Raw genomic sequence first — 27,281 nt, 5'->3', positions numbered from 1 at the left:
GGAGAAGCTGAGGAATTAACCATAACCTCGGGAAACCAGTGTGCTGGGGCTCCATCTAGTCAGTGGAGAGAGAGTGGCTCCAAAGTTAGCCTTCTTGCAGAGTCTGCTTATCATTGCTGGCCGCAAAGATACTTAGAGAGAAGAGACCAGCTTTGCTATTCTGGAGTTAATCTTTCTGAATGTTTCCTAAGAACTTTTTCATAATCCCTATAAAATCAGTCTAAGTGCCCAAATCTGATCTGTACCCCACCCAAGCTTGTGCTGACTTCCATGGGCTTTGGATCAAACTTAACGGCCATCTCACAGAACTACTGCGTGGGAAGCTTGCTTTTAAATGATTGTGGATAGCACTGAATGTGCATTCTGTGTAGGAAATGAAGCTTGTTCCCCACAGTCATCACCAATACACTCAGCAGTACAAACACACGGGGAAAGTGTTCTGTAGCTGCAGAAAAATGCTTTCACACCAAAGTTTAAAAATAAAAATTGGCTGCTATTTTAATATTTGACCTCCATCTTAGAGCTCTAGACTCCAAAAGGGCATGATGCTTCAGACCAGAACAGGTCAAAGGTGAATACATTTTGAAGCACAGACTATAAATACTTCCATAGTGGAGTTGGGTTTGTCCATGGACTGTAAATATTGGTAAATTCATGATAGCAGGATGGGCTGTTGTACCATCACTTTGAAACTGATCATTTAAATCTGTGCTTCCTGTTTACCCAGTTCTACTCCATTTCCCCAAAACGCCCAAGGCAATAGCTGAACTATGTCAGTATTAGGCACACTTTTAAAGAGCACAAAACCTGGTTTTGGTGATTATCAGGAGTGAGGTCTTTTTATCAGAATTATAAAACACCTGGAAGAATTAGTGTAGAAAGGGTGAATCCTACAACTTAAAACTTCATAAAGTGTTGTTTGCAAGGCTTCTCTAGCGTCCCGCTCCAAATGCAACCATTGCCAAGGCTACACCAGGCCAGCTGAGGCTTTATCTAGCCAAGCCATGAAAACATCCAAGGACACAGGTACTAAGCACAGTCCTAGATTTGCTCTGTTCTTTCCACACCCCTAACAGAAAATGCTTCCGTTGGTTCACTTGTGCTTTGTAATGCTTCTCAATCTCAAGCAAGCCCACTGTACTAGAATAACCTGAGTGAAAATGTACAATTATACAAAATGCCATACCTGAAGTGCAAGCGGAGGTGACCTACCAGCCATTAAGGACTTTGTCACCTTTCTGCTTTTCCTCCAGCCTCCACTGGGGCTCTGGTTTATGCTGGCATACAGCCTGATGCCTGCAGGCCTTCCCCTAGTGCCTGGTGAGGACAATGAAGCCTTCCCACTGCACTCACTCACTTTTGGGTTTCTGATTATTATGCTTCTGGAACTACAATGTTGATTATCATTGCTGACCCAAGACCAATAGCTGGTAAAGCAATGAATCCAACAGCTCAGTTTCTTAAATTCTATCTTTTTTCACATTTCCTTAGGTTGGAAAAATCCACAAGAACGCTGCCCGCAAAAGAGAATTCCACGTACTGTTCATGGTGATCACTACAGTTATCTGTTATCTCGTGTGTTGGATTCCCTATGGAGTTATAGCTTTACTTGCAACATTTGGTAAGCCAGGTGTGGTGACGCCAGTTGCAAGCGTCATACCTTCCATCCTGGCAAAAAGCAGCACTGTTTGCAATCCCATTATCTACATACTTATGAATAAGCAGGTAAGACTTCTATTATTTTTGTGTTTTCGTCAGGGTCTGTCCGGCATACTTGACCGCTGTGACTACCAGTCCTAAGGTGTGTCTTTACAGGAAGGACATTCAAGGCTTGTCCAAATGATATTACTGGAGGCTTGGGGTGGAAGTGTTTGCAATCAACAATCTATTGCTAGATAGGAATAACAGATAAACATTTGCTTACTGAAATTGCTTGTGTTCTTGTGAGGGCACAGCGGGTGTTAATTTGTATGCTGCAGAGTTAGTTGCCAAAGGCAGGCATCTATTTACAGGAATACTGAAAACATTGTGTGTATGTGTCGGGGAGGGGAACAGAGGTGAGAAGAGGAAGAGATTTCATTACCTTGAAAACAATATAAAGGAGGAGACCATTTGCATGACAGATCACCTTGAAAACAAATGGTCATTGCAATTACAGTTTTTGTGGACTTCTACATCCTTCCTGTTAAATTCCCAGTTCACCTATATGCCAAAATAGTTAATTAATTTTGTCTCATGCGGACCAAGGCCAATTCTAACACTTTGAAAACGCTTACATCCAGTTCAGGTCCCTCATTCCTGTAAATGGCATTTTCAGTACATGAAAGTGAACTTCCTAATGTTTCTGTGTTGACAATTCTAAAGTTTGATAATGGCAGATCTGGAAGTTTTAAAAGTGTTTTGCAGTGAGGAATCTGGAAAATATGCATGTTCTGTAAGAACACCTTATCTTTTTATTACATTGTGTTTTAGAGGTTGTTCTCAATTTCCTTTCTTCATTATCTCCATTACACTATTATAAACAAATAAAACTCCTTTATCCTTTCTTGTTCAGTGTATGCTGGAGCTTGCCCATAGTATTTATCAACAGCAGTATTATATTACTATGGAGCTGAGACAAGGGAAAAGCTGAATCTAACAGCCAAGTACATTCCAATTTTGCCACAGCCTGAGATCATTCTTGGTCTGGTTCATGTAACCTAAAGTTCTTAAACAAGGAATGAATCTACTCCTGGAGTTCAATGGAAAGATCTCAGGCAAGCTGTGAAACCTCTCTGAAATTAGAAGGAAAAAGTACTATTGCCTTCCCCAAGACCAATACTTCATTTCCAAAGTTTAGTTTGAGCTGATGTTGAAAAAGATAGAGAGCTCCATTTGAAAAGTGCTAATGCTGAAGCAAAACAGTAACTTTTTCTCCTTCCTCTTACCTTTTATTGTATTTCATATGGAAACTTCTCAACAGCAGCATCTGTCTTGCTTCTTTATTCTCCTTGCATTTTGACTGAGGTCCTTGACTTCCGTGAGATCATCTGACTGTGCTGTGGTCAACTGGAGCAGGCTATAACAGGGATCACAAGTACATTTTGTTATTGTCTACACATGGAACACATCCCAAATAGCAAGAGCATGGATGCCAGGGTAAAGAGATGCATCCTAAAACACATGAACTCAGCACAGAGCCTTGGGTGTCTTCATATGTCTCAAGAACAGTCACATGGACAATTACCTGTGCTGACAACCGTGCAGCCACAGATAATACACAATTAAGGCTGGTTTTATATTCTCAAAATGCTCCTTGCAGTTATTGAGAACTCTGTTTTCTGCAGCATCAAAATCATACGAGACAGTCACGCTGCTGTGGGTGTGCTGAGACAATAAGCAAAGGCTCACTTGTTAAGAAAAAGTTCATTAGCAAGAATAAAACCAGGGTGCTTGCACATCACAGGAATGTAGCACGCTGTCTAAAATCACTCTTTCCTTGCAGTAGCTGCCTCTTTCAGCTACAAAGGAAATACTTCTGAGTGCTTGTTTCTCAATATGGGGTTTACTGTTGATCCAGTTTATCATCTCTTAGAAGGATGGATCAGTGTGGGATGATCTGTCTGCAAGGGGGAGACCTGTTAGGACAGTCTTGAGGCAAAGCAGCCTGTTTTCTTAGTGGCAGGAACTGAAAAGGCTGTGCAACAATTCAGGAGCACCATGGCAGAGTTTCTTAAATGTCTGTCGTTAGTCTCCAGTCACATGCAAGAATGATGTATTAAATTTCTCTCTTTGAACACTGAGAATGTTCCATTTGTTTCCCACTGCCTACTGTTCCACAGCTGCCACCATTTAAGAAAAAAATGCAAGGGGGCAAAGTCAAATCAGTCTTGGATGGTGGATCATTAGTTGTCAGCTGGAAATCACTGTATGGGTTGGGTTTTTCCATAGTTAGCTGGCTTACTGTTGCAGAAATCAAAACAAAAGTCCCTCCTGAAAAGGAGCTCGGTCAGATGGGGAGTAAATATGTTTCACTGTAATAAACCCAAAATACCAGCTAATGCCTAGCGTTAACCTACAGCTCTCATTGGCTGTGCCACTGTGTATTAGCAGTAAAAAGAATTGCTTTTACCTGACACTGAGGAATGAGCTTCACTCAAAAGGGTGAAACCATCTCTCCGTCTGTTCTCCTTCCTTTCAGAACAGGAAAAACAATGACATCCTCATCCGATGCATCACTGGTATTCTCAGCACCTCAGCTACTCTCTAGTTGTTCTCATTCTTTTTTTTAAAAAAAATTAACATCTTAGAAAAAGCTGTCTTCTTCCCGACACTCAGCTTTTCTGGTCGTCATGCTTAGCTGAGAATTTCATAGTAGGCTGGTGCCTCCCAACACAGAAATTACGTGGGCTGCATTTTTCACAGCGCTCTGTTCAGATGTGAGACACCCCAGTAGGCTATTTACTCTTGCATCTTATAAATACACTGGGAACATATGGCTTAATTTTTAGTTTTCCAAGCGTAAGATAACTTTTTTGCTTTGGGACATGCACTGACGATTGCAAAAAGGCATTGGTTGACTGCAGCTGTGGTGATAGCTTCCAGCTATCATAAATCAATGTGGAATATTGGGGAACCACCAGCCTCTGAATCAGCCTTAAAACTCATCCTGCGGAGCACACCCTTACGTTAATTCTCAAGCAGGTCCTGAGTCACTTTCATAGTCCAGGAACCCCAGATAAAAAGTTTTGTCCCTCCCATTGCCTTTTACACTGACCTGAGGTGGTAAAATACTGAGGAAAATAGTGAATTTGACCTGCTGCAAGGCAGCTCTACAGACAAGGACCAGGGAGTTCTGGTGGACCCCAAGCTGCCCATGAGCCAGCAGTGTGTCCCCATGGCCAAGGCCAATGGCACCCTGGGGTGCATGAGGAGCAGCGTGGCCAGCAGGTCGAGGGAGGTGATCCTCCCCCTCTGCTCTGCCCTGGTGAGGCCGCACCTGGAGTGCTGGGCCCGGTGCTGGGCTCCCCAGTTCCAGAGGGACAGGGAACTACTGGGGAGGGTCCAGTGGAGGGGTGATGAGGGAATGGAGCATCTCCCTTGTGAGAAAAGGCTGAGAGACCTGGGGCTGCTTAGCGTGGAGAAGACCAAGTGGGGATCTGACCAGTGCGGACAAATATAAGTGCGAGTGCCAAGAGGACAGAGCCAGGCTTTTTTCAGTGGTGCCCGGTGACAGGACAAGGGGCAACACAAACTGCAACAGAGGGAGTTCCACCTGAACGTGAGGAAGAACTCCTTTACCTTGAGGGTGATGGAGCCCTGGGACAGGCTGCCCAGAGGGGCTGTGCAGTCTCCTTCTCTGGGGACATTCAAAACCCGCCTGGACGCGACTCTGTGCAACCTGCTGTGGGTGACCCTGCTGTAGCAGGGGCTTGGACTGGGTGATCTGCAGAGATGCCTTCCAACCCTGACCTTCCTGTGAATTTCTTTCCAGGTCTGGAGACTCCCTTAGGTGGGTTGGCATGGGATGCCCAGCTCTCCTTCTTCTGCTGTCCTCCAGGAGGGGAGAGATGCACTTTTTAAGCTGGACCGTTGCTGGGCTGCTAATATCATGCCAGGCAGACATTAAGCTTTGTTGACAAAGCTGTAAAGCACTAAACTGCCCAAGACTGAGTGATGTTTGGGGGGAGCTGGAGGAGACAGTAGAGAAGAAGACTCCATTTTCCCTGTTCTCTTGCTGTGGATAGCTTTTTTGCCCCTTGGCTACAGGGCCATATGTGCCTGGGGCAGCCCTTGTCAAAGGATGGGTCCCCAAAAATGCAGCACACAGGCCCAAGTAGCATGCGGGCAGGGCTGGCACTGTGCCCCAGTTGCCAGAGCAAGCTGGGCAGGGTCACCATGCTTAGGCTTTCAGTGCATCAGTCCTTTATATTTATACAGTTAATGTGGTTATGCAGATTTTCTGTTTCATCTTCTCTTACTTCTCTTAGTGCCTTTTATTCCTATCACAGCTCCCTGTCAAATTTGCATTGTCGCTCTTCAAACTTCCATCTGTGTAGCCACCTCAAACAAATTTCTAATGACAGCTTCAACTACCTTCCTTTTACCATGTCGGTTCTGACAGAAACTTGCTTTTGTGCCACATGCAAGCAAGTAATAAGCATTCACCCAAGAGATATAGAGCTTTCTTGTAGCCATGGGCTTGCTGTTGAGGAGACGATCACTGGGGGCATCTTGCTTTCATGGATTCCACAGGAACCATGACATAGAAGAGCTTTCTGCCTAGTGTAACTACGTGAGGATGTACTGCACTGATTACCAGGGATCATTAGCTGGATAACATAATGGTGTAGCAGCTTTTGAGGTTAAACTTATCGTATGTATCAGAAGTTGACTTTTCATTGATACAGAGAAGTCAAGATATGAATAATGAGTGCTTGAGAGGGTATGGATGAGACAACAGGGAGATTGAGAGAATCTGTGCTCACTGTTTCACGTAATTTCCAGTCAGCACTCAGAGAAAATAGGAATTTGCTGCAGTGCTACTGACAGCCAAATTTGAGCCAAGTTACACCTGTGTCACTCAGAGATCTACAGAACCAATTGCTTGGCAACCACTGATCAGATTACCTAAGTCACAACCTTTTTTGATGTGAAATAGCCTTGCTCCACTGCAGCTCGTGGAGGGCTTCTGGCTAACTACTTCCACGCTTCAGTCACTTCAGGTAGCACACCTAAGGCTCCCTGGGCTACCGAAACTCAGGCTAGCACATCTTACACTGTTTTGCGTATTACAATTGGGAAGAAAGTCCACTCAAACACTGGATCAGCAATGTGCAATTTCTGGTGTCAGAAATGCCTCTGAGCAAAAGGAGGGAGATGCCCGCGGGCCAGATACGGCCCCCCAGGGTCCTCAATCCGGCCCCCGGTATTTACAGACACCCCCTGCCCCCCCCCCCCGCCGGGGGTTGGGGGGGGGAACCAAGCAGCCGCAGATGACTGCCTGCCACTGCATCCGCGCGCCGGCCCCCTGGTTAAAAGGTTTGAGGACCCCTGCTGTAAGGGAAGGGATGTATTACATGTGAGCAAAAGGCCCTGATTAGCAGTTTGATTTCTACTCTCTGTCTTCTTGTATTAAAATCATTGGACTTTTAAAAATAAAAGCTGATGCTGTCATTTTCCCCAAGGATTTGGGGAAGTGATGCTGAAAAGGGTATACGCACTTACTTGAAAATTATTAATACTGTGATCTTTCTAGATCTATCATGCATTGGAGGGGGGAGGCTGGGTGAGGGACAAATTAAATAGAAAGAATGAAAAAACTAAGCCAACTGCAAAGACTTTTTTTCTTTTTCTGGTGGACAATGAGTTTGGAATAATAAAAATGTACTTAAAGAGTGTTCCTCAATGAGACCTGAACCTCGTGTGTGGAACTGTTATGCCTTTGTAAAGTTGAGAGGCAAAGACAAGAAAGGTCTCAAGGACACCTTTGCTGCTGTCATAAGGTATAACTGCATTTCACACAGTGAGTTCAAAATTACTTTAGGAATTTCTCTCGAAGCTCATGACAAAAGGATCAGTTCAGGTAAATAATCTGGGCATTTAACTAGGGTCCCAAGCATCCCCAGCCAGCCTTCATGTTGCCCCAGGCTACATCCTTGGTACAACCTGTATGAATATGTTGACACGGTCTTTTCCAACCTAAATGATTCTATGATTCTATGAGCTCAGCTTTGTCCTGCCTGTCACGTGGATGCTCTCTGGGGATGAAACTGGCTTCAATATCACAGAAGCATTTAGGACTTGCTTCTTTAGACCCAGGGCAAAAGTAGGAAGCAGGCAGCCAGGCCACCTCTCATGCAAGCAAAATATTAAATGAAGTTGGAAACTAATACACATGAATGAACACAAACACAGGATAAGCTCATGTGTTTTAGACTATGTAATGACTTACAACTTATGGCTAGGGAATGCAGTAATGGAAATGAGATCCAGTTAAAAGATTTTCCTTTCTGGAAGACACAGAAGGTAACGGGCAGCAATATCTCTTTACTTTATATATGATTTTAAACAGCATCTAGTAAGTTGATGTCTCATCCTATATTGCTCTTTTCATAACAGTGGAGAAACACGGGGCTTTGTGGAAGTGGGAAGAGACATCCATATTAGATGTCTCTGGTCTTCAAAATAGCATTGCCAAGCCACACTGAATGGATGTTATGGGATCTTCTGTTGCAGTGATCTCAGCTGCAATGCCAGGTCAGGAATCAGACTGAATTTTACCCCATGCCTTGGTCTTACTAAGGTCAAGCATTAATTTAGCCTCAAAATTCCCCATTTTAATTCTGATGCTTCTGCTTTCCTATAATATGCACACATTTTACAGGTAGGACTCCAGCTATGTATTTGGTGCAATTTAGCATTTCAAAGCTGAATGCAGGCACAGGTCAGCTGAGGAAAAAAGAATCTCTAATGCAATGCAAAAGATTATGTAAAGAAAGAATTTAGTTGCTTTATGAGGACAATCAAATTCAACAGATGAGAAAGATTTGAAAAACTAAGTGTAACCCTGGAGGTAATAGAATCTCTCATTTTCCTCTCCTGTTCAATTACTGAATAATCTCTACTGATGTGGCAGTGGCATAATACTAAAATTTTATCCAAAGCAAGATGTTTTTTGTACATTTTGTGTCAGCTGACATTACTTCTCAGAGTTTTACTGTGTCCACCAGGTATATCTTTGCAGTCGTGTATCCAGCTAACAATTCAAGAAACAATCATTTCAGATTAGGTGGGTGGAGAGAAAAACAAAATGAGATTTCCTAGTCAGGGACTTATTTTTTGGCCTTTATGTAACCTCCTCTAAACAAATATTGTTAATTGATTTAATCCACAACATTCTTGTAAAGCAGTTAATTATCATCATCCTAGTTTTACAGCAGGAGAAATGTGAGGATCAAAGGTTAGATTACTGCTCAAAACCTCATGAACTTGCATGGCAAGTCTAATTCAAATCTGTAGAACTTTATGATTTAATCATGATGTTCTTTTTCCTTCAGGGCAAAAAAGCCGTGGCACTCAAGGAAATAATGGTTGCCAGGGTATGGAAAATACAACATAAAACTATACTGGGCCTGTAATTCATTAGAATAAATCCCTTTTCATTATAAACTGCATCATTTAATGCAATTCAGAAATTTGACAGTGTCCAAATGAAAACAAATTTGAAGTTCCTTGTCTTGTGAAGTAGATGTTGCAGAGCTTTGTTACTGTGTTTAGCTTAGTAACTGCTTTCAAACTAAATTTATTTGTAGCCAGTTTGTAAACCTTTATTCCTGATTTACTCAAAGAGCCCTTCTTCTTTAGTAGTTGTTTTCTCTTCATACTTGGACACCGCAAACAGTTAACCTTCTGTCTCCATATTGTTAGGCTGAACTAGTTTTAATTCTTTTCATTTCCCCCAGTGACCTAGGCTATTCATCTTTGCTGATCTCTTCTGCCCAGTATTCAGTGACGGGCCATGTGGGAACAGTTCAAAGCTGCATGAGGGGAGGACCAGACTAGATACTGGGGTTCATTTATTTACTGAGAAGGTGATCAAACACTGGAACAGGCTTCCTAGAGAGGCGGTTGATGCCCCAAGCCTGTCAGTGGTTAAGAGGCATTTGGACAACACCCTTGATATCATGCTTTAACTTTTGGTCAGCCCTGAAGCAGCAGACAGTTGGACTAGATGATCACTGTAGGTCCCTTCCAACTGGAACTTTTCAATTCTATCCTATCCTATCCTACTGATGTCAAATCTAAACACAATTACAAGAATGTTTAGTACTACTCTTTGCTACACATAATCTCATGCTCCAAAGTAGTCAGTGCTCTTGATACTGTGCAAATGCCTGTGACCAAGAATATGCCCAGTTGCCATCACTGTTGTGTAGTCACAGCAAAAGCAGTACTGCAAAGGTCCTATCTTTCATTAGTTGTATCCCATTGCTTTGTAGGCCATGGATCACTCTTGTGGCACGGGCATGTGGTGGCAAAAGCAACACTCCAGGGAATGACACATTTGCTTCATAGTGCTTTCCTCTTCTATATTTCCCCTGTAATAACTCTTAGCTTTCTGAAATTATGAAAAATTAAAATAAAACCCCAATTATTGCAATTTTATAACCCTTTTGGTAATCATGCTTGGCACCATGTAGTTCATCTGTGAAACAACTTTTTAGGAGTTCACTGGATGTTAGTAGAGGACCAACACTTCAATGCATTAGGAGTTATTTCCTGTTTCCTTGTTTTCTTCTTGCAGTGCTTAACTCTCTTATTATTATTATCTTCAGAATCTGAACTGAAAACAAGAACATCAGCTCTGCAGTGACTTCTTCAATCCCTTTATCTAAATTAGGACCAGATTTTCAGAATGGGTGTACAGAAATATGCAGGGGTGCATTATATAGGGTACAGCTACTGTATACGGAGCACTTTATGGATGACCCTGCTTCAGATGTAATATTTTATCCCTTTAGGGGAAATACTTACTCAAGACCTTGCAACTCATCCAGGGCTTTATTAGACTTCTGTGTGTGCTGGTTTTAGGCCAATAGGAATACACTACAAATAGGATTCAAAGGTTAACCAAAAACATATATAACTTGTCTTCCTTTTCACTTTCACTGTCTTCTCTCTCAGTGATGACCAGCATCAAAATCAAGGAATTTCTGTGTGAGTTATAAAACAAAAACCAGGCAGTTTTTAATTTGCTGGGCAATTTCCCATTAATGCATTTTCTCAGTGCAAAATGTGGTTTCTGTAAAATTAGAAGCTGATAATTTTATATTAAGCATGGAAAAAAGTAAGGATGAAACGTCCCATTTCAGGCCAGATGCCCATGCCTAATCCTCTACACAATGACTGCTGTAAAATATGTCTTCAATGAAAAACACTCTCCTTCACCCAGGCAAATCAAGGTCTCTTACCAGACTGCATCCCACATGCACCAGTGCAGGAACAGTGGTGGCTCACTTAGGGGATGACATGCAGTGAAACGTAGCCCAGCCCAGAGACCTAGCCTATAGGGCAACAGGCAAAATGAGGCTGAACCGTAATTCCCTGAAGGCATCTACCTGTAATTGGATATTTTGAAAGTCTAAGGTTTTGTCTGGCTTTTTTTTGATAATTTATTTTGATTTTGTCTAAGCAAGAAATTGTAGAAGAATTAAAAATTCTGTCACAACAGAAATTCTGATTCCCCAACCCATTTTGTTCTGTTGTTGTATTACTTACACATAAAACCAAACTGCTACCAAAACACAGTCACAACTCAAACCACTCCTTGGTAATTTCTAATTCTGTCTTGTGTAAAATCAATACCTAATTATCTGCAAACCAAGATAAAGATTAAAAAAAAAATACCGCAACAGAAAGACTTGTTCCCACCCCTTATAGCCACTTACTACACTCCCGTTCTTATTGCCTGAAAAACAGCGTGAGCTCTATAATAAGAGCCCTCATCCAGCAGCAGGATGCATATCTGGTAATTAAAAGGTTCTTCTAGCATACCCATATCAGAGTACCTCCAGCATGTCAATTATAGCAACTGATGGAAAGGTCATATTAGACAATAGAAGCTGTAGCAATGGGGCAGGTGGTATGGGAATCTGGGGGAAGGGAGAGCTCATAAGAGCCTCTGTTGCAGCCAGAGGCAGAATGAAAGATAATGCTAGGGAAGACTCAGCAGATAACAATGCCCAAGAGCTGCTGAGGCTTTTGTGTGTGTGTGAGTGTTAGCAGAAAGCAAGACAGTGACCCACCCTTAAGCAAAAAGATCCTGAGTAATTCACAAGGGAAAACAGAGAACAGTATCATGCTACAAAAAATAATCTCATGATAATAAGGCTTTGGATTTCCTTGCGTGGTGTTCTTGGTCTCAGCCTAAGTGAAACTCTGTAAGGAACAACTGGAAGAACTGTTCCCTAAACACGCGTTACACACATAGCCAAGAATATGCAGCTCATAACCCACAGAAAAAGAAGAATGCAGTAAGATCACATTTCTACAAGTATATATTAATGTACTTTAGTCATAGCAGAATTGTGGGCTTACCCAGAGTCCAAAGGAGAAGAAATGAAAATGCAAGAAGAAACTGGGGAAGTGAAAATGCAAGAATAAACACATTTTCAAGTGTCAAAATACTTCTCATTGTTATGCTTTGAGCTTTCAGTAAAATGGGAGTTATTTCAAAATGACCTGCAATCACTCATCCCATGTTGCAGTAGTAATAGACCCTTCATTTTTCCTCATGAGCAAGATGTTACTGTAGGGACTGGTATATTTGCTGCTGCCTCAGTCAGAATCCATCAATCACACTGCAAAGCCCTAAACAATTCTGACTTAATGAAATGGGAATATGAAATAGAAGCAGGATCCCTTTTGTTGCTATTCACTGAAGTTTTTTCCTGGTTTTGTTCCTCACATTGCTTTAGGAAACTCTTCTTAAGTTTCTTTTAGGTAGGAGGAATTAACTTCACATACGCTACTTCTTTTGTATACTGAATGGGTTTTAGCAGCTCTGCTTAAGGCCAGGGAAAAGCATGTGTGAGATAGACCAGTTGTCCTGTTTTTTTTCCTGCAGTGATAAACCCCGTTGAAAGCAACAGTGATGTGCATTGAAGACATAGTAGCATTGTTAATATTGTGCTTTCATGTACAGAACCAGTCCTTTTGAAGTTCGGCAGCCATGCTGGTTACATTAAAGTATGGGTAAAGAAAAGTTCCTCTCTGTTTCCTTTAAGAAAATAACTACCCCCGGTTTATGATCCCTGCAGCTTTGATCTCTCACTTTGTTCACTTCATGTGAAAAAGCATATTTCATAAGGAGTTATCTAAAAAGAATACTTTTACACGATCAAGGGTTATCTGAATACTATGCTACATTCCTGAAAATAAGGTAATATTTCTGACATTGGTATATGCTCTTCTGTTTCTGCCTTCTCTGCCCTTCTACCATAGAACAACTTCGTTAGTATTATTTTGGTAACAACTTATTGATTTTTTTTTTCTTCTCATCTCTACTATTCTTGGGATGCTCCAGCTGCGCATTAAAATGCCTAATGGCCTGATAGCTACATTCAGCCCCGTGCATTTGTAAAATCTAAATTAGTTCCATCAGATAGCTTATAATTTAATTTATATAGAAGAAAACAAGCACTGAAAGTAACTGAAAAACAACTCAACACCTCCAGAGAGGAATACTGCTGGGGAAGGAAAATAATGCTTTGTCCAGTAGGAAGCTCCAGCAAATCCTCCTGTCCTCTTTTCTGAAAAAGCAGGCTCAGAAACCAGTCAAGAGCAGAACTTTCCCCACCTTTCCCTCCCGGTGACCTGCCCATACACCTGTCCTCAGGATATAGCACCTTATAGAGCCTCCTGGCTTACGTGCCTCATGGGCAGTAAGGCTGGACCTAGGGGTAGACTTCAGGCACTTTTAGCTTGCGCAAGAAACCCATCTCATGTTTCTTGCCTTAACTTGCCAAATGATTATTCCTGCTGTCCCTGTTTTAATCCAAGGTGTAGATACTTTGGATCAGAAATGCCACTTAGTCTACAAAAGAGACAAGTCATGAACTCTAGCTTCTTGAGGCATGTTCACATTACACCTTACTGAACTGCTGTAAGAATGACTAAACTATGCTTAAAAGAAAAAAAATATTTTTTTCTAGTTTTATAGAAAACAATCCAGAAACCTCCAAACTTCTTCCATTCCCCACCCACCCCAGCCCCAGGACCTCACCAGCAGAGGAGACATACCTGTTGCACGTAGTAGCAACAGTGCAGGATGAAGCCAGTACACCATTAACCAGCACTCCAGGACAGAGAGTGGAAAAACCCCACTGTTCAGAAGGTGGGCCAGCAAGATGTTTTAATCAGGGAGCTCACTTGCAGTCAGATGACTGTCTGGGAGCAAGGCAATTAACAGCAGCTGAAACAGCCTGAAGTCAGCACTGGTAGCAATTTTCTCCTCTGGCTGCTTCCATAAAATCAAGGCAGCTGTGGTGGCTGTTGCTTGTCCTCCTGAATCCCTCAGGGTTTCTGGAGTCCTCTCACAAGCACATAAAGAGTTGTTGCTACAGTAATTACCCCTTTTCTGTCAGCATCCTGTAAGCAAGAGGGTATTTGATTTGTATTTGTCTATGCACAGAAACAAGTCACCAGAGGAAATGGGTTTTCTTATTTCAGTTATCGTACAGATGACTGTGAGCGCATGGAGAACGCTGCTCAGTGTAGCAATGTAACCCTGTTAGTCTTTCCTCAGTCTAATTTGTGGGATTCATGAGTTTACACAGAAGCTGAGCACCAGCAGAAGTCAATTACTGTTCTTAACTCTACCTTAGTTCTTCTTCATTTTAAGATCACACAGCAGCACGCTAAACCTGACAGAAGCAAGATAAGCACCAACAGATGAGTTGGATTCCTCTCCAAATGTGCAGAAAGAAAGACAAAACCAAGAGCCAAAACCAATTAAGCAACTACTAGGAAAGAGCAGCAGTTCTGTCTTTCCATCTGGTATGGTACCTCTCTCTAGCCGTTTCTTTCTCCCTCCTTGCTGTGTTTTGTCATTCCTTTCTCTCCCTTCCTTGCCTGGACCCATTTCTTACTTTTGTAATTTTAAAGAATCCAGCAATCACACCATCAGTCTCCTCCTGTGATTTGTCACAACCTGCTGCACTGCTGGTTTTCTGTTGGCTACTGTGCCTCCAGTGAAAAACCCACACTATATAACTGCATTACGGTTAGTTCTCTATCATTTTAATATATTCAGTTAGCATTTCCATCAAACTTAATAAGCTTTTACTTGAACATTAGCGTATTTTTAGGAAAAAGAAGTAAGAGGGCATGCACTTCTAACTTGCCTTGGGTATCGAGGCATGAAGCTAAGGGGTCAGGGTGTACTTCCACAAAAGTGCAGTAATTTATTTGAAGGGCTCTATCTGGAGAAACTTAACAAGGAAGTAGAATCTGAATATTAAAAATAAGGAAAGATACATGTATGGAGTGGACATCGGTAGGTTTTGGGGTGCAGCAGATAAATTCATGCTATTTTAATGAAACAATCAAATTATCCACTTGTTACCCTGGAAAGATCAAGATGCCAGGAGAGCTAGAACAGAAGTCCAACCAAACCACAAGCATTAGTGAACTCTTTATACTGACTGATGAAGTAGTCCCACAGTAAGTTACTACTAAATCACTGCTGCAGGTGCAGTTTCCTGCAGAAGGTGGCGGGTGTGATGATAGCAGAAGACTGGCTCCTTTGCTTGTCTAGCTGTTTTTACTATATAGTTAGAAGAAGAGATCTTTAAAGATCACCTAGTCCAACCCCCCTGCAATGAGCAGGCTCATCTTTAACTAGCTCAGGTTGCTCAGAGCCCCGTCCAGCCTGGCCTTGAACGTTCTCAGAGATGGAGCATCTACCACCTCTCCGTTCCAGTGTTTCGCCGCCCTCATTGTAAAAAAAAAAATATCTTCTTTGTATCTGGTCTAAATCTACCCTCTTTTAGTTTAAAACCATTATCCCTTGTCCTGTTGCAACAGAGTCTATTAAAAAGTCTGTCCCCATCTTTCTTATAAGCCCCCTTTAAGTACTGAAAGGCTGCAATAAGATCTCCCTGAAGCCATCTCTTCTGCAGCCTGAACAACCCCAGCTCTCTCAGGCTCTCTCCACAGGAGAGGTGTTCCATCCCTCAGATCATCTTTGTGGCCCTCCTCTGGACCCACTCCAACAGGTCCATGTCTTTCCTGTGCCAAGGACCCCAGAGCTGGATGCAGCACTGCAGGTGGGGTCTCATCAGAGCAGAGGGGGAGAATCACTTCAACAGGTTCATGCTGCAGTCAGGACAGAAAGTTGGAGCACTCATCCTGACACGTCTTTCAGCCAGATCACAATAGGCAAGCTAATAATGCAGAGAAAATGGGCCAAAATGCCTGTATGAAGTTGAACCTGTCAGGGAACTATGCCCTTCAGCTGCTCAAATGAAACACAGATGACTTCTATGAATAAATAGATAAAAGATACTTCCTTCAAAGGCATGTTTTTCAGAAAAGGGCAGTCAAATTTTGGGAATAAACCTGAAAATGAGTTGCCTTCAAGGTTCCCAGAGATACGATCAGAAAGGTAATGTCACACCTCCTACAGCTGTAATTGCTAAAGAATAGGGAGTACAGCAAGATGTTCTCAGTACCTCACCCAATATAGTTCATGGGTTTCAACCTCCTCCTGTAATACTGGTTTGTACGCAGAAAGAGAAGAATGTCCTCCCTCACACTGTAGACAATGAAGTCGACTGATCACTTTATTAGATGGAATAGTGATAATGTTTTGTTGTTGTTGTTTTTTAAATGAGAAAAAAATACAGTAAAAGCAAAGTTGATCAATTTGAAAAGCATCCATTAGTTGCTTCGTTCATGCATCCCAGCATTCAGTTTATCCCCTAGTGGAGCTCATTGTTCTGCATTTTCTGAGAGGTGTTACTTGCATATCATGACATATAGTAATTAGCCCCTCAACACTGCCTGCCAGGAGCTGGTTAATACATGGGATGAGCTGCACAATTACTGGCTGCCAGGAGTTTATGTGACAGCAATCCAACTTCCATTGTTCCACTAATGTGTAACTAGCTTTATTGTCAGCATGGACTCACGGTGACTCCCTGGGATGAAAACAGTGACTGTCACCTCCACTGGCCCAACTCCGGCCACCGCGCAGTTCAGACTACCAAAAGCAGCAGAATGCCTCACATTTAATGGATGTAAGCAGACTTGTAGTGGTAAAATTTTATGGTATTTCATCACAAACTGAATGGCAAGTTATGTTTTCCCTTTTAAGAAGTTGTTTTTCATTTTAATTAATAATTGATAAAAAGGTCTGTTCTTATTCCTTAAAACATGACACTGGATTCCTTGAATGGGTGGCACAGCCATTTAACTGAAGTTTACCAGAATTTTGAGTACAGTATGAAGTCATCAGAACGTGACCTCCTTAGAGGGCTTGACTAGCCCAAGAAATTTACTGCCAAACATAGAGCAGTATGGTGTATTCTCTCAGGGGAATCCTAGAGCAGCCGCTTGGGTAGACATACTCATTTTAAAGTAAAACTGGCTTTACAATATTTGCCTCTTTTCTGTAGTTTACTGTGAAAGCTACTTGTCAGTCTGTCTGTTTCCATTTGAAATTTCATTGCAATTGTGGGCAGAACAGACGGGCACCTTCCCGTTTTGTTCTACCTGCAGTTCATTGTCATTCACTCAAGGCTATATGAAAAGACCAGCACTCCTAAATAAATGAAAACAAATGTTTTATTTACAGGAAAAAATCTGTACACTGTGCATACATAAAAATATACAAAATCATAATAGAAAATATAAAAAGTGTTAAAATGTATACAAACACTGCTTAAAAATGTGACTCCTGTAAAATCTTCAGCTTTGTTATTAGAGTACACATTCATTTAAAAAAATCATCATACAAAATAATTCTCAAAGCTATTAAAAAAGTACACAGTCTATATTTGAATAGTTCAATGACTACACATTATAAGACTGATGAGATGATATGAATAAACGTAAGGCTTTTACACACAACTCTTTATTTCAAGAACAACACTCTGAACCTGATCACTAAGCCAAAGAGAAGAAATTTGCAGTGTCAAAATTCATTCAATGATGCAGGTATGCCCAGACATGGGCTACTTTAAATTTCAAACAGTTAAATCAGGTATCCTCCTTGTGTGTGAGAGGATAGCTCCCGAGAAACATTCAGATGCTTTCTAATGACAGTCTTCTGAATTACCTACTTCAAAAACCAATTTAATTTACTCAATAAGCATCAACTTTAGAGAGCATGAAGGGAAGAATAGTAGCCATTTATTTTTGCAGTCAATGCATTTAATATTCCTTTTCATGGTACATCTGTGTCACTGTCCAAATGGCATTTATAATCCTTAAAAATTGCTGAAGATAAAGGAACTAAAAAAATAACCCCCCCACTATGGATTGGATTGGTCTACATGAGTTTTGAACTGTTTAATTCAGTCTGTCTTTAAAATGACTGTGTTCAGTCTATGCAACCACTGAGGGTAGACACTTGTCTTCATTTAAGAATAAAACTGTATCAGTTTTCCTGACTTTGGCAAGAGATCTACAGCAACAAATTCAGAATTTGCATGTTTTTACCAAAGATGAGTGTCCTAACCAAAGACATGCAATGATTTATCTAAATTTGTACAGACAGAGTGTGGATCAGACTGTATAAATCACCCCTCTCTCTCTCCAAAGGTACATATTTCTTGTACCATGGTAATTTCATTGGCTTTACCAGAGTTTCAACAACATAAAACTTCACAGCAAGGTGAAAAAAAGAAGATGTAGTAGTTTATTCCAAGGAATGACCGACCGAGCTGTGAATTTACACTCAGGTAACCTTTAGAACTATAAAGTAATGGAAAAAATAGTATTTTTTCCTAGCAAAAACATTTTGGCTCAAAATGAGGCAAAATCTTTCATATATTTTTTTCTTGAATAAACAGAAGAATACCTTAATTTAACATCCAAAGGCTGAATGCATAAAATGATAAGCACCGCAAGTCAGAAAAGCTACAGAAGTCACAGTGGAAAAAAAGAGCATAATGACATTCAGCATAAACTCAGCATGTTCGTTAAGCTGCTGCTGTGTTTCTGGTTTCTTTCAGCTAAGTTCAACTGCTGTCCACAGCAACAGGGCACAGAAATGAGCCTCAACAGCTTTTGAAGGCAACTCACTCCTACTTGCCAGTAAAACTCCATAAATTTTAAACCTGCATTATTGCAACAAGTGTAAAGGGAGCTCAGGGGTCCAATAGCAAAGGCATTTGCTTGGCTGATGATGCACCTCAAGAGCCGGGTTTATGCAAACCTCTCTTGTCCACAGCGCCGTTCCATTCTGTTCATGTGTGACAGCCACACGGGAGAGCTATGAAGCCATGCCTGTTATCTTTTTCCCAAAAAACCCCAAAATCTGGGGGGGGAAATGCATTTCCTTTCACATTGTCTGTATTTAATATATGTATCTGAAACTACCATTCTCATGCATTATTATTATTATTATTATTAAAAGATACATGGTCCAGTGTTACTACACGCTCACTGTTTTAAGTTCACTGAATGTGATTCTTTGTAAAGATCTCCCTACCCTCACGAGGGATGGGGAAATGCCCATCAATGCAAAAATACTTGGTGGGCTCTTACAAAAGCCAGCAATGCTAAAGTCTCAGAGTGTAAACAAGTGGCGAGGGGAGCACCTCTGTAGGTCCTTTACATTCCCCATTTATTTCTGCTCCTTCCCCTCTTGCAGCAAGTGGAGGTGAGCCCCTCAGCAGATCAGGCACGCTTGCACTTGTGCCGAAAACCAAGGGAGGCCAAGACAAGGTAGGGGAGTAAAATCAGTTTAAGCAGCCAGAAGGTGTTTGAGCAGGCAGACCAGTGAAACATCACAGTGGAAACCAGTGTTGGGAGAACATGCCAGAGATGCTTATTTTTTAAAGATGGGCATCACAAATTGGTCTTCCTCCTCTGTGAGCAAGCACACTTTTGCAGCACAGCTCTGCGGCATCTTCTGAGGTGATGGCGCTACAGCACCCACATTTGCAGTTGTAGAAGGAGCACTGACTGCTGTATAAATCAGGATACAGCAGTGAAAAAGTTTCTGCTGGGAGGGCTTGAATGCACACGGTCCAGTAAAATAAAAATGCACAGTTCATTTTATAACATCTCAGACCTGGTTCTGCATTGTTATTTAAATGATGTATTAAGTAGGTACGCTGAGCACTTGTTAAATGAAACTTTATAATTTGCCTTGTTCTGTACAACAGCTATGCTGATTATTCTGACAAATTACTGAGGGAATAATACAACATAGCCCTGCTGTGGGTAGTTGAGTAATGCAGTTAGTATTTTTCTTCTTTGTGGAAAACAAAGTAAAAGGTTAGTGGCTTCAGACCAAAGTGGTATCACTTTTTTTTCTTTTCAGAACTGAGGATTTCCTGCTTATGGAAAAGTAGTATACTCACTAGTCCTAGAAAGCTAATAAACTCCCTTCCTTTACAAACATGTGGTAGCTAACACAGCATACAGGAGGGACATGTTTGATCACACTGTTCAGACTTAGTATGTTTTGCAAACAGGGTACCAAACATATGGAAAAATAGAGATTAGTTCCATGTAGGTTATCTATTCTCCACATGATTGAAGAGCAGTGCTACTAACTTCAAGAGTAAAAGTTGCTGCCATACATAATGTTAAAAAAGAAATCAGTATGTAATAATATATCCAGAATCTAAGGCTAATATGGGTAAAACCTATTCATCTTGACATGTACAAAAATGATTTATGGACATAACCATTCACACAACACAGAAGTACAGTTTTTAGATCATCTGGACATATTTTCTGTCAACAAGAGGAATCTTAAGAGGATCATAAAGCTCAAATTAAGAGACTATATGGAAAAAGAAGGCTAAGTCCTATATAAGACACATACATATATTCCACTTTTGAGGAAGTAAAATCAGATGCAAAGAGCAGAGTGAAAGAAAAAGGATTTTTTGATTATACTTACATTAATTTTGAAAAGGAAATAGTGATTAATGTTTTTCGCACTCTTTTGCCTTTCTGTTACTTAAGACAAAACACAAAAAGTACTTTCCACCACAACCACTCAGCTATTCTTTCCAGTGCATCTTTGAGCAGTCTGCTTTTTACTGAATGGCCATGAGTAGGCTATAGCTGTGTTTTTGTGTACATACATTCCTGCTGAACTTACCCTAAACCAAACAGTACAGTTACAAAAAAAACCCCAAACTCACAAAATAACATTAACCTCCTTCTACTCAGAAAATCTGAAACTGAAGTCTTGCCATGGAACGTAATGTTTTAACTAGATTAGCAACCAGGTGGATTTTTAGAAGTGCCTTAGAGAATATTCTCATTGTGTGTTATGAAGGCAAATATCAAATTATCTCCATCCGCAACCCACAGTCAGTTTTTTTGCAGGCATTACAGCTTCTCTGGGGTATAGTCTTGCAAGTGTTAAATAAAAAAAGCTGATATCCTCTTCTTTTGTCAGAAAACTATACTTTCTTAACAGCAACATCTTGTGAACAAGTGAGTTTGATTCAGATCCCAGTGAAATACCTAACAAATTATGTCTGTAATCCTGAATGCTATCTTTGCTGCACAAAGGTGAGCTCTCTCTACACTTGCTTTCAGTGTGATGTGAGTGCTGCACAGACTCCCTTGGCTTTCTCTGGATCTTTATCAATGCAGACCAGGGGAAAGCATCATTTCCATTTCACACCTTTTGATAGGCTTCCCAGAGAGATATTTTTCCTAAATGGGTTAGAAATGTATTTGTGGCTCTCTAAAGAAATGAGACATTTCTCTTTTCCCTCTGACCTGTGCAGTCAGTGTGAGCATGGGAGTCTGGCATCAAAAGTACATCCAGTAGTTTAACTGGTTTAGCTGTGTGTACGGCCGTCTCCATCTGCACTGATTTCGTAGCCACAATAAGGCCCCCTACACAGTTGGAGGCCTGTAACTGAGCCTGCGTATGAAGGGGAATTAAAGTCTACTCTAGTCAATGACAGCACAGCTCAGAGTAGTGATTACTTCATTCTTGAAGAGTGAAAATCCCATAGAGCCATAAGAAATGCTGCATTGTTCGGCTGGCTGCTCTCTGCATGAACAATACAGGCTGTTTCACAATGCCAGGTTTGACACTTAAATTTTAAGTTCATTAAAAAAAAGTTACAGTCTAGCATATGTGGCATAAGAGACCATCAACAAATTCTTACAGTCACACCCACAACAATACATTATATTTCTGCCTAAGTATGTCCTTTGCACCTTTCATGAGCTAAGCCTTTTTTTTTTTTTCTTTGACTATTTGCAAAGCAGTAATAAATACTCAGGCTCAGGAAAGAAGTATTTCTCATGTCTGCTACTTAATTACAATTTATAGACTCAAGACTAGATTGGTCTACAATACATTTTTCAAGTATTCTCTTGTTTATAGTACGACAGTAGTACCTTATTGCACATTGTTTCTGAAGGACTGTCTTCTACAAGTGTGGGAAATTATTTCGCTCAGGGCACTTGACAGCTTTGAACCCTGGCAAAATGACTTTCCCCTTCCGATACAAATCATCCTGCAAACCTTTGTTCATCCTCTGCACCAACAGCTTCTCATAGAGCAGTGGGTGGTAGGCCCCTAAGGTACAAGCTGCATCATAGTAGAGTTCATGGTAGTGACAGAGGTCAGTCTGTCGGACTGAAGGGATGTATTCGTACACGTGTACTTCATTACACATGGACATCATGATGAGGATACCTGGAACAGAAAGTGAAAACAAAAGTGAACCCCAAATTTCAGCTTTCTCACAGAAATTTCCCTGCAGTCATCCAGTCCGTTTTTCTTTCCTGCTTTCCTTTGCTGTTGCACACCTGAAGCATTACTCCTGTAAAATCATTAAGCGTCGTAGTAGTTCCTTTTATTAAAGCAGCTTTCACTTGTACCTGATACATAAAGACTGCGATCCCTGCAGAGCTGACAGGGTAGGACAAAAATCATAAGGAAAGAATAAAAAGCCTATACAGGGCTTGCATAGCACCGTCAGCCTCCTCGAGTGAGAAAACTGTTCTCTCCCACCTTCCCCCCATTTACCCTATCCTGTCTACTGAACATCCCACACAAGAATCAGGGACCTAATCAGCTGCGTGCTGATTTTTTTGAGTCAGCTGATCATTTTTCTTGGTTTTCTTTTATATTATCAATTCTTGAAGCTAGTTACCAGGACAGTTCAGGTCTTTATGTTTGCTGGCAGAATACAGAACACATACATACACAAGTGCAGCTGTTTTTCTAAGGAGCTCTTCTTGGTACTTCTGCCACTTACACAGCTAAATTCTGATCTGCCATGTACAAGAGATATAAAAAATATCCAGGTATGTCCCTTCTGTCCTCCTCTATGCTTTTGGATATCTGTGCCTTGCATATATTTACATACATACTAATCTTCAAGGCTATGAAGAATCTGATTGATCTCCCATTACGTTTTTGTACACCATGGCAAAGGGAAACAAGAACAGAGAGATGGGCCAGTGTCACCCATGTTTCTTCCCTTGACAACTTTTGGGTGGTTCATTCAGATCATTGGCAATGTTAGGGCATCAATGTACTCCTTGAAACATCTCTACCATATTACAATGTTGGTCTTTCTTAGTCTGGAATTGAATGAATTCCACTTTTCCCATCCACTTGCTTCTCCAGGAAGACAACACCAAGAAGGCAGCCTAATACATGCAGAAGGGCATATAAAGAAACATCAGCCATGTAGCGGTGGCACAAAACTCCACAGCTTCTGAGAGCTTGGTGAAGAGTTTCACAAGGAGAGGCTGAGGAAGGTGGATTTCTTCCTAGAGCAGTGCTGTTATGAGGAAAAGCCCCTGACCACCTCCTGCTCGGCAAGGAGGAACCCACAAAATAGCAACCCATTTTTTCCTGCCACATGTCAATGGCAGACTATCATTTGCAATATCAACAGAGGCTAAAAAAGGCCATGTGGAAATTAATTTCCTGTTTAAAGCCAGGCAAAGTTTCACTTTGATCTTAAGATGCTGTTAATCCCCTTATCCCATGCTCAAGATCAAAATGAGACCAGGACAGATTCAGGAGGAAGATAGGTGGGCTTATGCAACCTTTGTTTTCCTGCAGCACAACTGTAAAACCATACTAACAGAAGGCCTTTGTAGCTTTAAAATGAGAAATCTTGCTGTTGCAGCTGCAACATTTTCAAAGGGACTAATACCACATATTAATCAACTGCAATACTTTTCACATCAATCACAGCTTCTGGGAGCCTTTTTCTGTTTCACTTAAAAATATGTAGAAAATGTGTGGAAGTACTTGTTGCGCTGCTGGTATCCCTACCCGTTGAAAATGACTGTCAGTTCTCAGAGGAGACAGCTGTATAATTCTGCTCACTTTGCACTTACAAATGAGATCTGATGGAATTGTTTTTTTCTATACAACAGCTATAGAATCATAAAGCATCAAAGGTGTTTTGGGTAGCTCTCACAAGTGAAATGTATTAACATAAAAAATTAGTTTGGTTCATTAATTAAGCAAAGCCATTTTCTGAAGTTTAGTTTGCAGTTCGGGAACACAGAGATTTCAATGGCTTGCTAATGAAAAGAACCTTATGTTCTCCCTGCTGTGTATCATTAGATTATCAAAATGATTTTTCCCTGCCTGATGTGTGAAGTAACTGAAAACCAATTACTTCTGTGATTAAATCTTCTTTTAGCATAAATGAAAGGTTCTGAAAATGTTTTAGATTGTTCTACAGCTTTACACTCTACAGTCTATGGTCTCAGAAAAGCTAAGCATATCAGTTTCTAAGGAAAAGTCCACAAATTTAAGTGAACTTTAGTCTCAAGCAGCAAGAAACACAGATTCACAGTGAAAAAATACTTAATCCCTATTTGAGCAAAAAGTGTGAGCTTAATAAACCATGTTTCCCTGCCTCCAAGCTGTTACAGAGATGCTCTAAACTTCAGCCTGCCTAGCAACTATGTCTAGAATTGTTTGTTTGTTGTTTCAGTTTTACAAATGCTTTCGTCAGCTTTTCCACTGCCAGCGTCCCTCCTCCACTGATGGAGAGCACACCTGTCACTCCAAGGTAACCGTTATCCAGCTGAATCAGAGGACGGATGGTGGGAACGTGTGCAATAATGAACCACGTCCAGAAAAAGACAGTAAAGTGACTTCTCTCCTGCACCCCGAACCAAGCCTGGAGCCAGTTTCAAAAGCTGCAGCACCAATGTCTTAGGAAAACTGGCCCTGATGGAAAGTACAAGCCTTAACTGGAGTGTGTTTCATTTCACTGCCATATTACTCAGCTAACCTTAAAATTAACAAAGGAAGTTGCCATTTGTGGAATAGGAAAACTGTCAAGAACAAAAATTGGGACTCTCATAATTTCCTTAATAACAGTAAAGATGGCCACATCACTGCAGGTACGGTTCAATAATGACAAAATTTTAAGCATTATCATTGACTTTCCTGTAAATTAGTTAATGGAGCACTTAGAAGCGGTAGAGTGTTAGGGAGATCAACGTCCTCCAGAATCAATCTAAAAGGCACGCTGGGCAATCTAGTTTAGCTTCTTGCCTTTCCTGTCTTGTCCATCCAGTCATTGTCTTGTGATTTCAGATTAGGTTGCTCATAAATAACTTATTTTTTGATAGTCCACTCAAGCTTTTGCTCATGCTAGGCAATAATGTTTCACGGGAGGAAAGACAGTGACTTAACAGGCTAGTTTCTGAGTGGTAACAGCTAATTTACAGCACATCTTTGTGTTGAAGTCTAGGGTCAACAAACTGAAAGATGAGCTTGAACGATGACTAGAGATTACCACATACAGAGGCGGCCTTGGGCTAAAGGCTTACCTGTACTGGTGGAAACGGGAGTGCTCCAGAGACTTCCAGACCCGGTGCATGTGTCAAATGCTCAAACACTACTCTGGGGAAAACCCATGGTCAGTGCCAGACTTTTTGTCCTTTAGCATCCCTAACACTACAGACAAAGAGACCAACAGTGCAGTACAACCATCGCTCCCATCCCAACCACCTATGGGTGAGATCCCTGGGCATGTAGGATTACACACTCAGTCTACATGAACATGAGGAGGTAGATCCCTCCGCAGCCCCCAGGCTGTCCCTTGGAATTATATGCTCCTGCTGTTTCATTCAAAAACAGAAGGTAGTATAGTATTATTAAAAAAAGGGGAGAGGGCAAAAAAAAAAAGTCTTTTTGGAAAATAAGCTGTTTTCTTTGTATGAACACAGTCCTCACTAAAATAGGGAAAAAATGGGTTCATTTCTGTCTTGTGCATTAGAGGATGTGAATGCCCCTCCACAGGGGACAGCCCTAGTGTTGTAGAGCTATTACTGCCATGTAAGTTTACAAAAAACATTATTTGGAGCATCTTTAAAAGAACAGCAACAGTTTAGACCATGAGGACATTTAAACCAGTCCATGGATTAGGATATATCCAGTTTTTATACTATTTACTTTCTAATGCCATGTCTGGCTTGTTTTTCTTAAGTCCCTAGAATAGGGCTGCCAACGGATCTCCCTGGGCTACGGGTCTCATGTTCCGGCCCATATTTTATAGCATCACTCTTTCACTTAGTTTCTCTATTTGCTTGGTATTAACATTGCAGTGAGTTACTGACATCAGTATCCAGCAAGTACAAGTGTGCCAAGCTGTCTGTATTTTCATCTACCTCACAACTCAGTTTTTCCATCTTCCCTTCTCTCCTCCAGTTACCTTCACTGATCTTAACATTTTTTTGAAACTACCAGTAGCTTTTTGGCACTTACATGATCCCCAGAATATTTGTTACGTTACAATTGAAGCTTCATGCTTTGGATGCAATCTCAAAGATAAAAAAAAGGTATGCACCTGACTGCTTACTGACTTGATCTCGCTTCCGTTAACCTGTTTTGCTTGCCAGTCTACTCTGAGTCGTCCTACATTGTTTCCCATTTGTTATCTTTACACGGCTCTTTCTGTATTATCGCTTCCCAGGTTTCTCTTCTGCGGCTGAATCTCTTCATGTTTCCTCCCGCATGTATTAACCTGTAGTTTCCAAGTGTCACTTGTTTAGTTCCTTTCCCTGTATTGCCTGCAGAGTACATGCCTATCTACTTATTTTGGCCATGTACTTTTCACATCACTGCCCAATTCAATATTATCTGCAAATTTGTTTCACATCTCAGCACTTCTCCTTGATCATCAGCATCGGTATGAATGAAAACTACATTGTTTGATAGCCTGTAGGGTGAAGAATTTCCATATGATACACTTCAATATTTGTCTTTGCTCACAGTCCTTAAGTTAGTTTCCAGTCAATGCACAATTACTACTTATAAAACAGCAGATTGGCTTACACATGACCTAAGGAGACATTAATGAGCATGATGAGATGGTCATTGTCCCAGCACTTTATAGTCTGGACAGAATTAATCTTGCTGAGATGTTCATGCCCATCTCTGACCTAGCTGGTCTCATGCACTCTTTATAGACAATGCAGGAGATGGGCATTTCTAGGGCACAATTCATCTGACTTATTTTAGATGCCTACTTTAGGATGGGATGAATTGTTCCCAGTAAGTGTTCCTCTCTAGTGACTAGGCAGAAACTGAAAGTACG

At 41.1% G+C, this 27,281-nt stretch overlaps 2 protein-coding genes across 5 annotated transcripts in view; one reads left to right on the top strand and one right to left on the bottom strand.

Annotated features, from left to right (window-relative positions):
* Nucleotides 1-24,893, top strand: part of LOC308059706 (pinopsin-like) — a gene marked incomplete at its 3' end in the record, with an annotated part of 88,915 nt that extends 64,022 nt beyond the window's left edge. For both annotated transcript variants that reach the window (XM_080377467.1, XM_080377468.1), the window contains exons 4-5: nucleotides 1,492-1,725; nucleotides 24,666-24,893. In XM_080377467.1, the coding sequence (XP_080233593.1) occupies nucleotides 1,492-1,725; nucleotides 24,666-24,893 (462 nt within the window). The remainder of the gene's footprint in view (nucleotides 1-1,491; nucleotides 1,726-24,665) is intronic.
* ST6GAL2 (ST6 beta-galactoside alpha-2,6-sialyltransferase 2) overlaps nucleotides 4,273-27,281 on the bottom strand; it is a 210,316-nt gene continuing 187,307 nt past the window's right edge. For all 3 annotated transcript variants that reach the window (XM_080377434.1, XM_080377432.1, XM_080377433.1), the window contains exon 6: nucleotides 4,273-22,393. In XM_080377434.1, coding sequence (XP_080233560.1) covers nucleotides 22,125-22,393 — 269 coding nt within the window. In that variant the 3' untranslated portion in view covers nucleotides 4,273-22,124. The remainder of the gene's footprint in view (nucleotides 22,394-27,281) is intronic.

The sequence above is a fragment of the Falco punctatus genome (genome assembly GCF_963210335.1).
Source record: "Falco punctatus genome assembly, chromosome: 2".
In the NCBI taxonomy this organism is placed as follows: Eukaryota; Metazoa; Chordata; class Aves; order Falconiformes; family Falconidae; genus Falco; species Falco punctatus.
The sequence above is the reverse complement of the archived record's forward strand: the minus strand, read 5'-3'. Positions and strand labels throughout refer to the sequence as shown.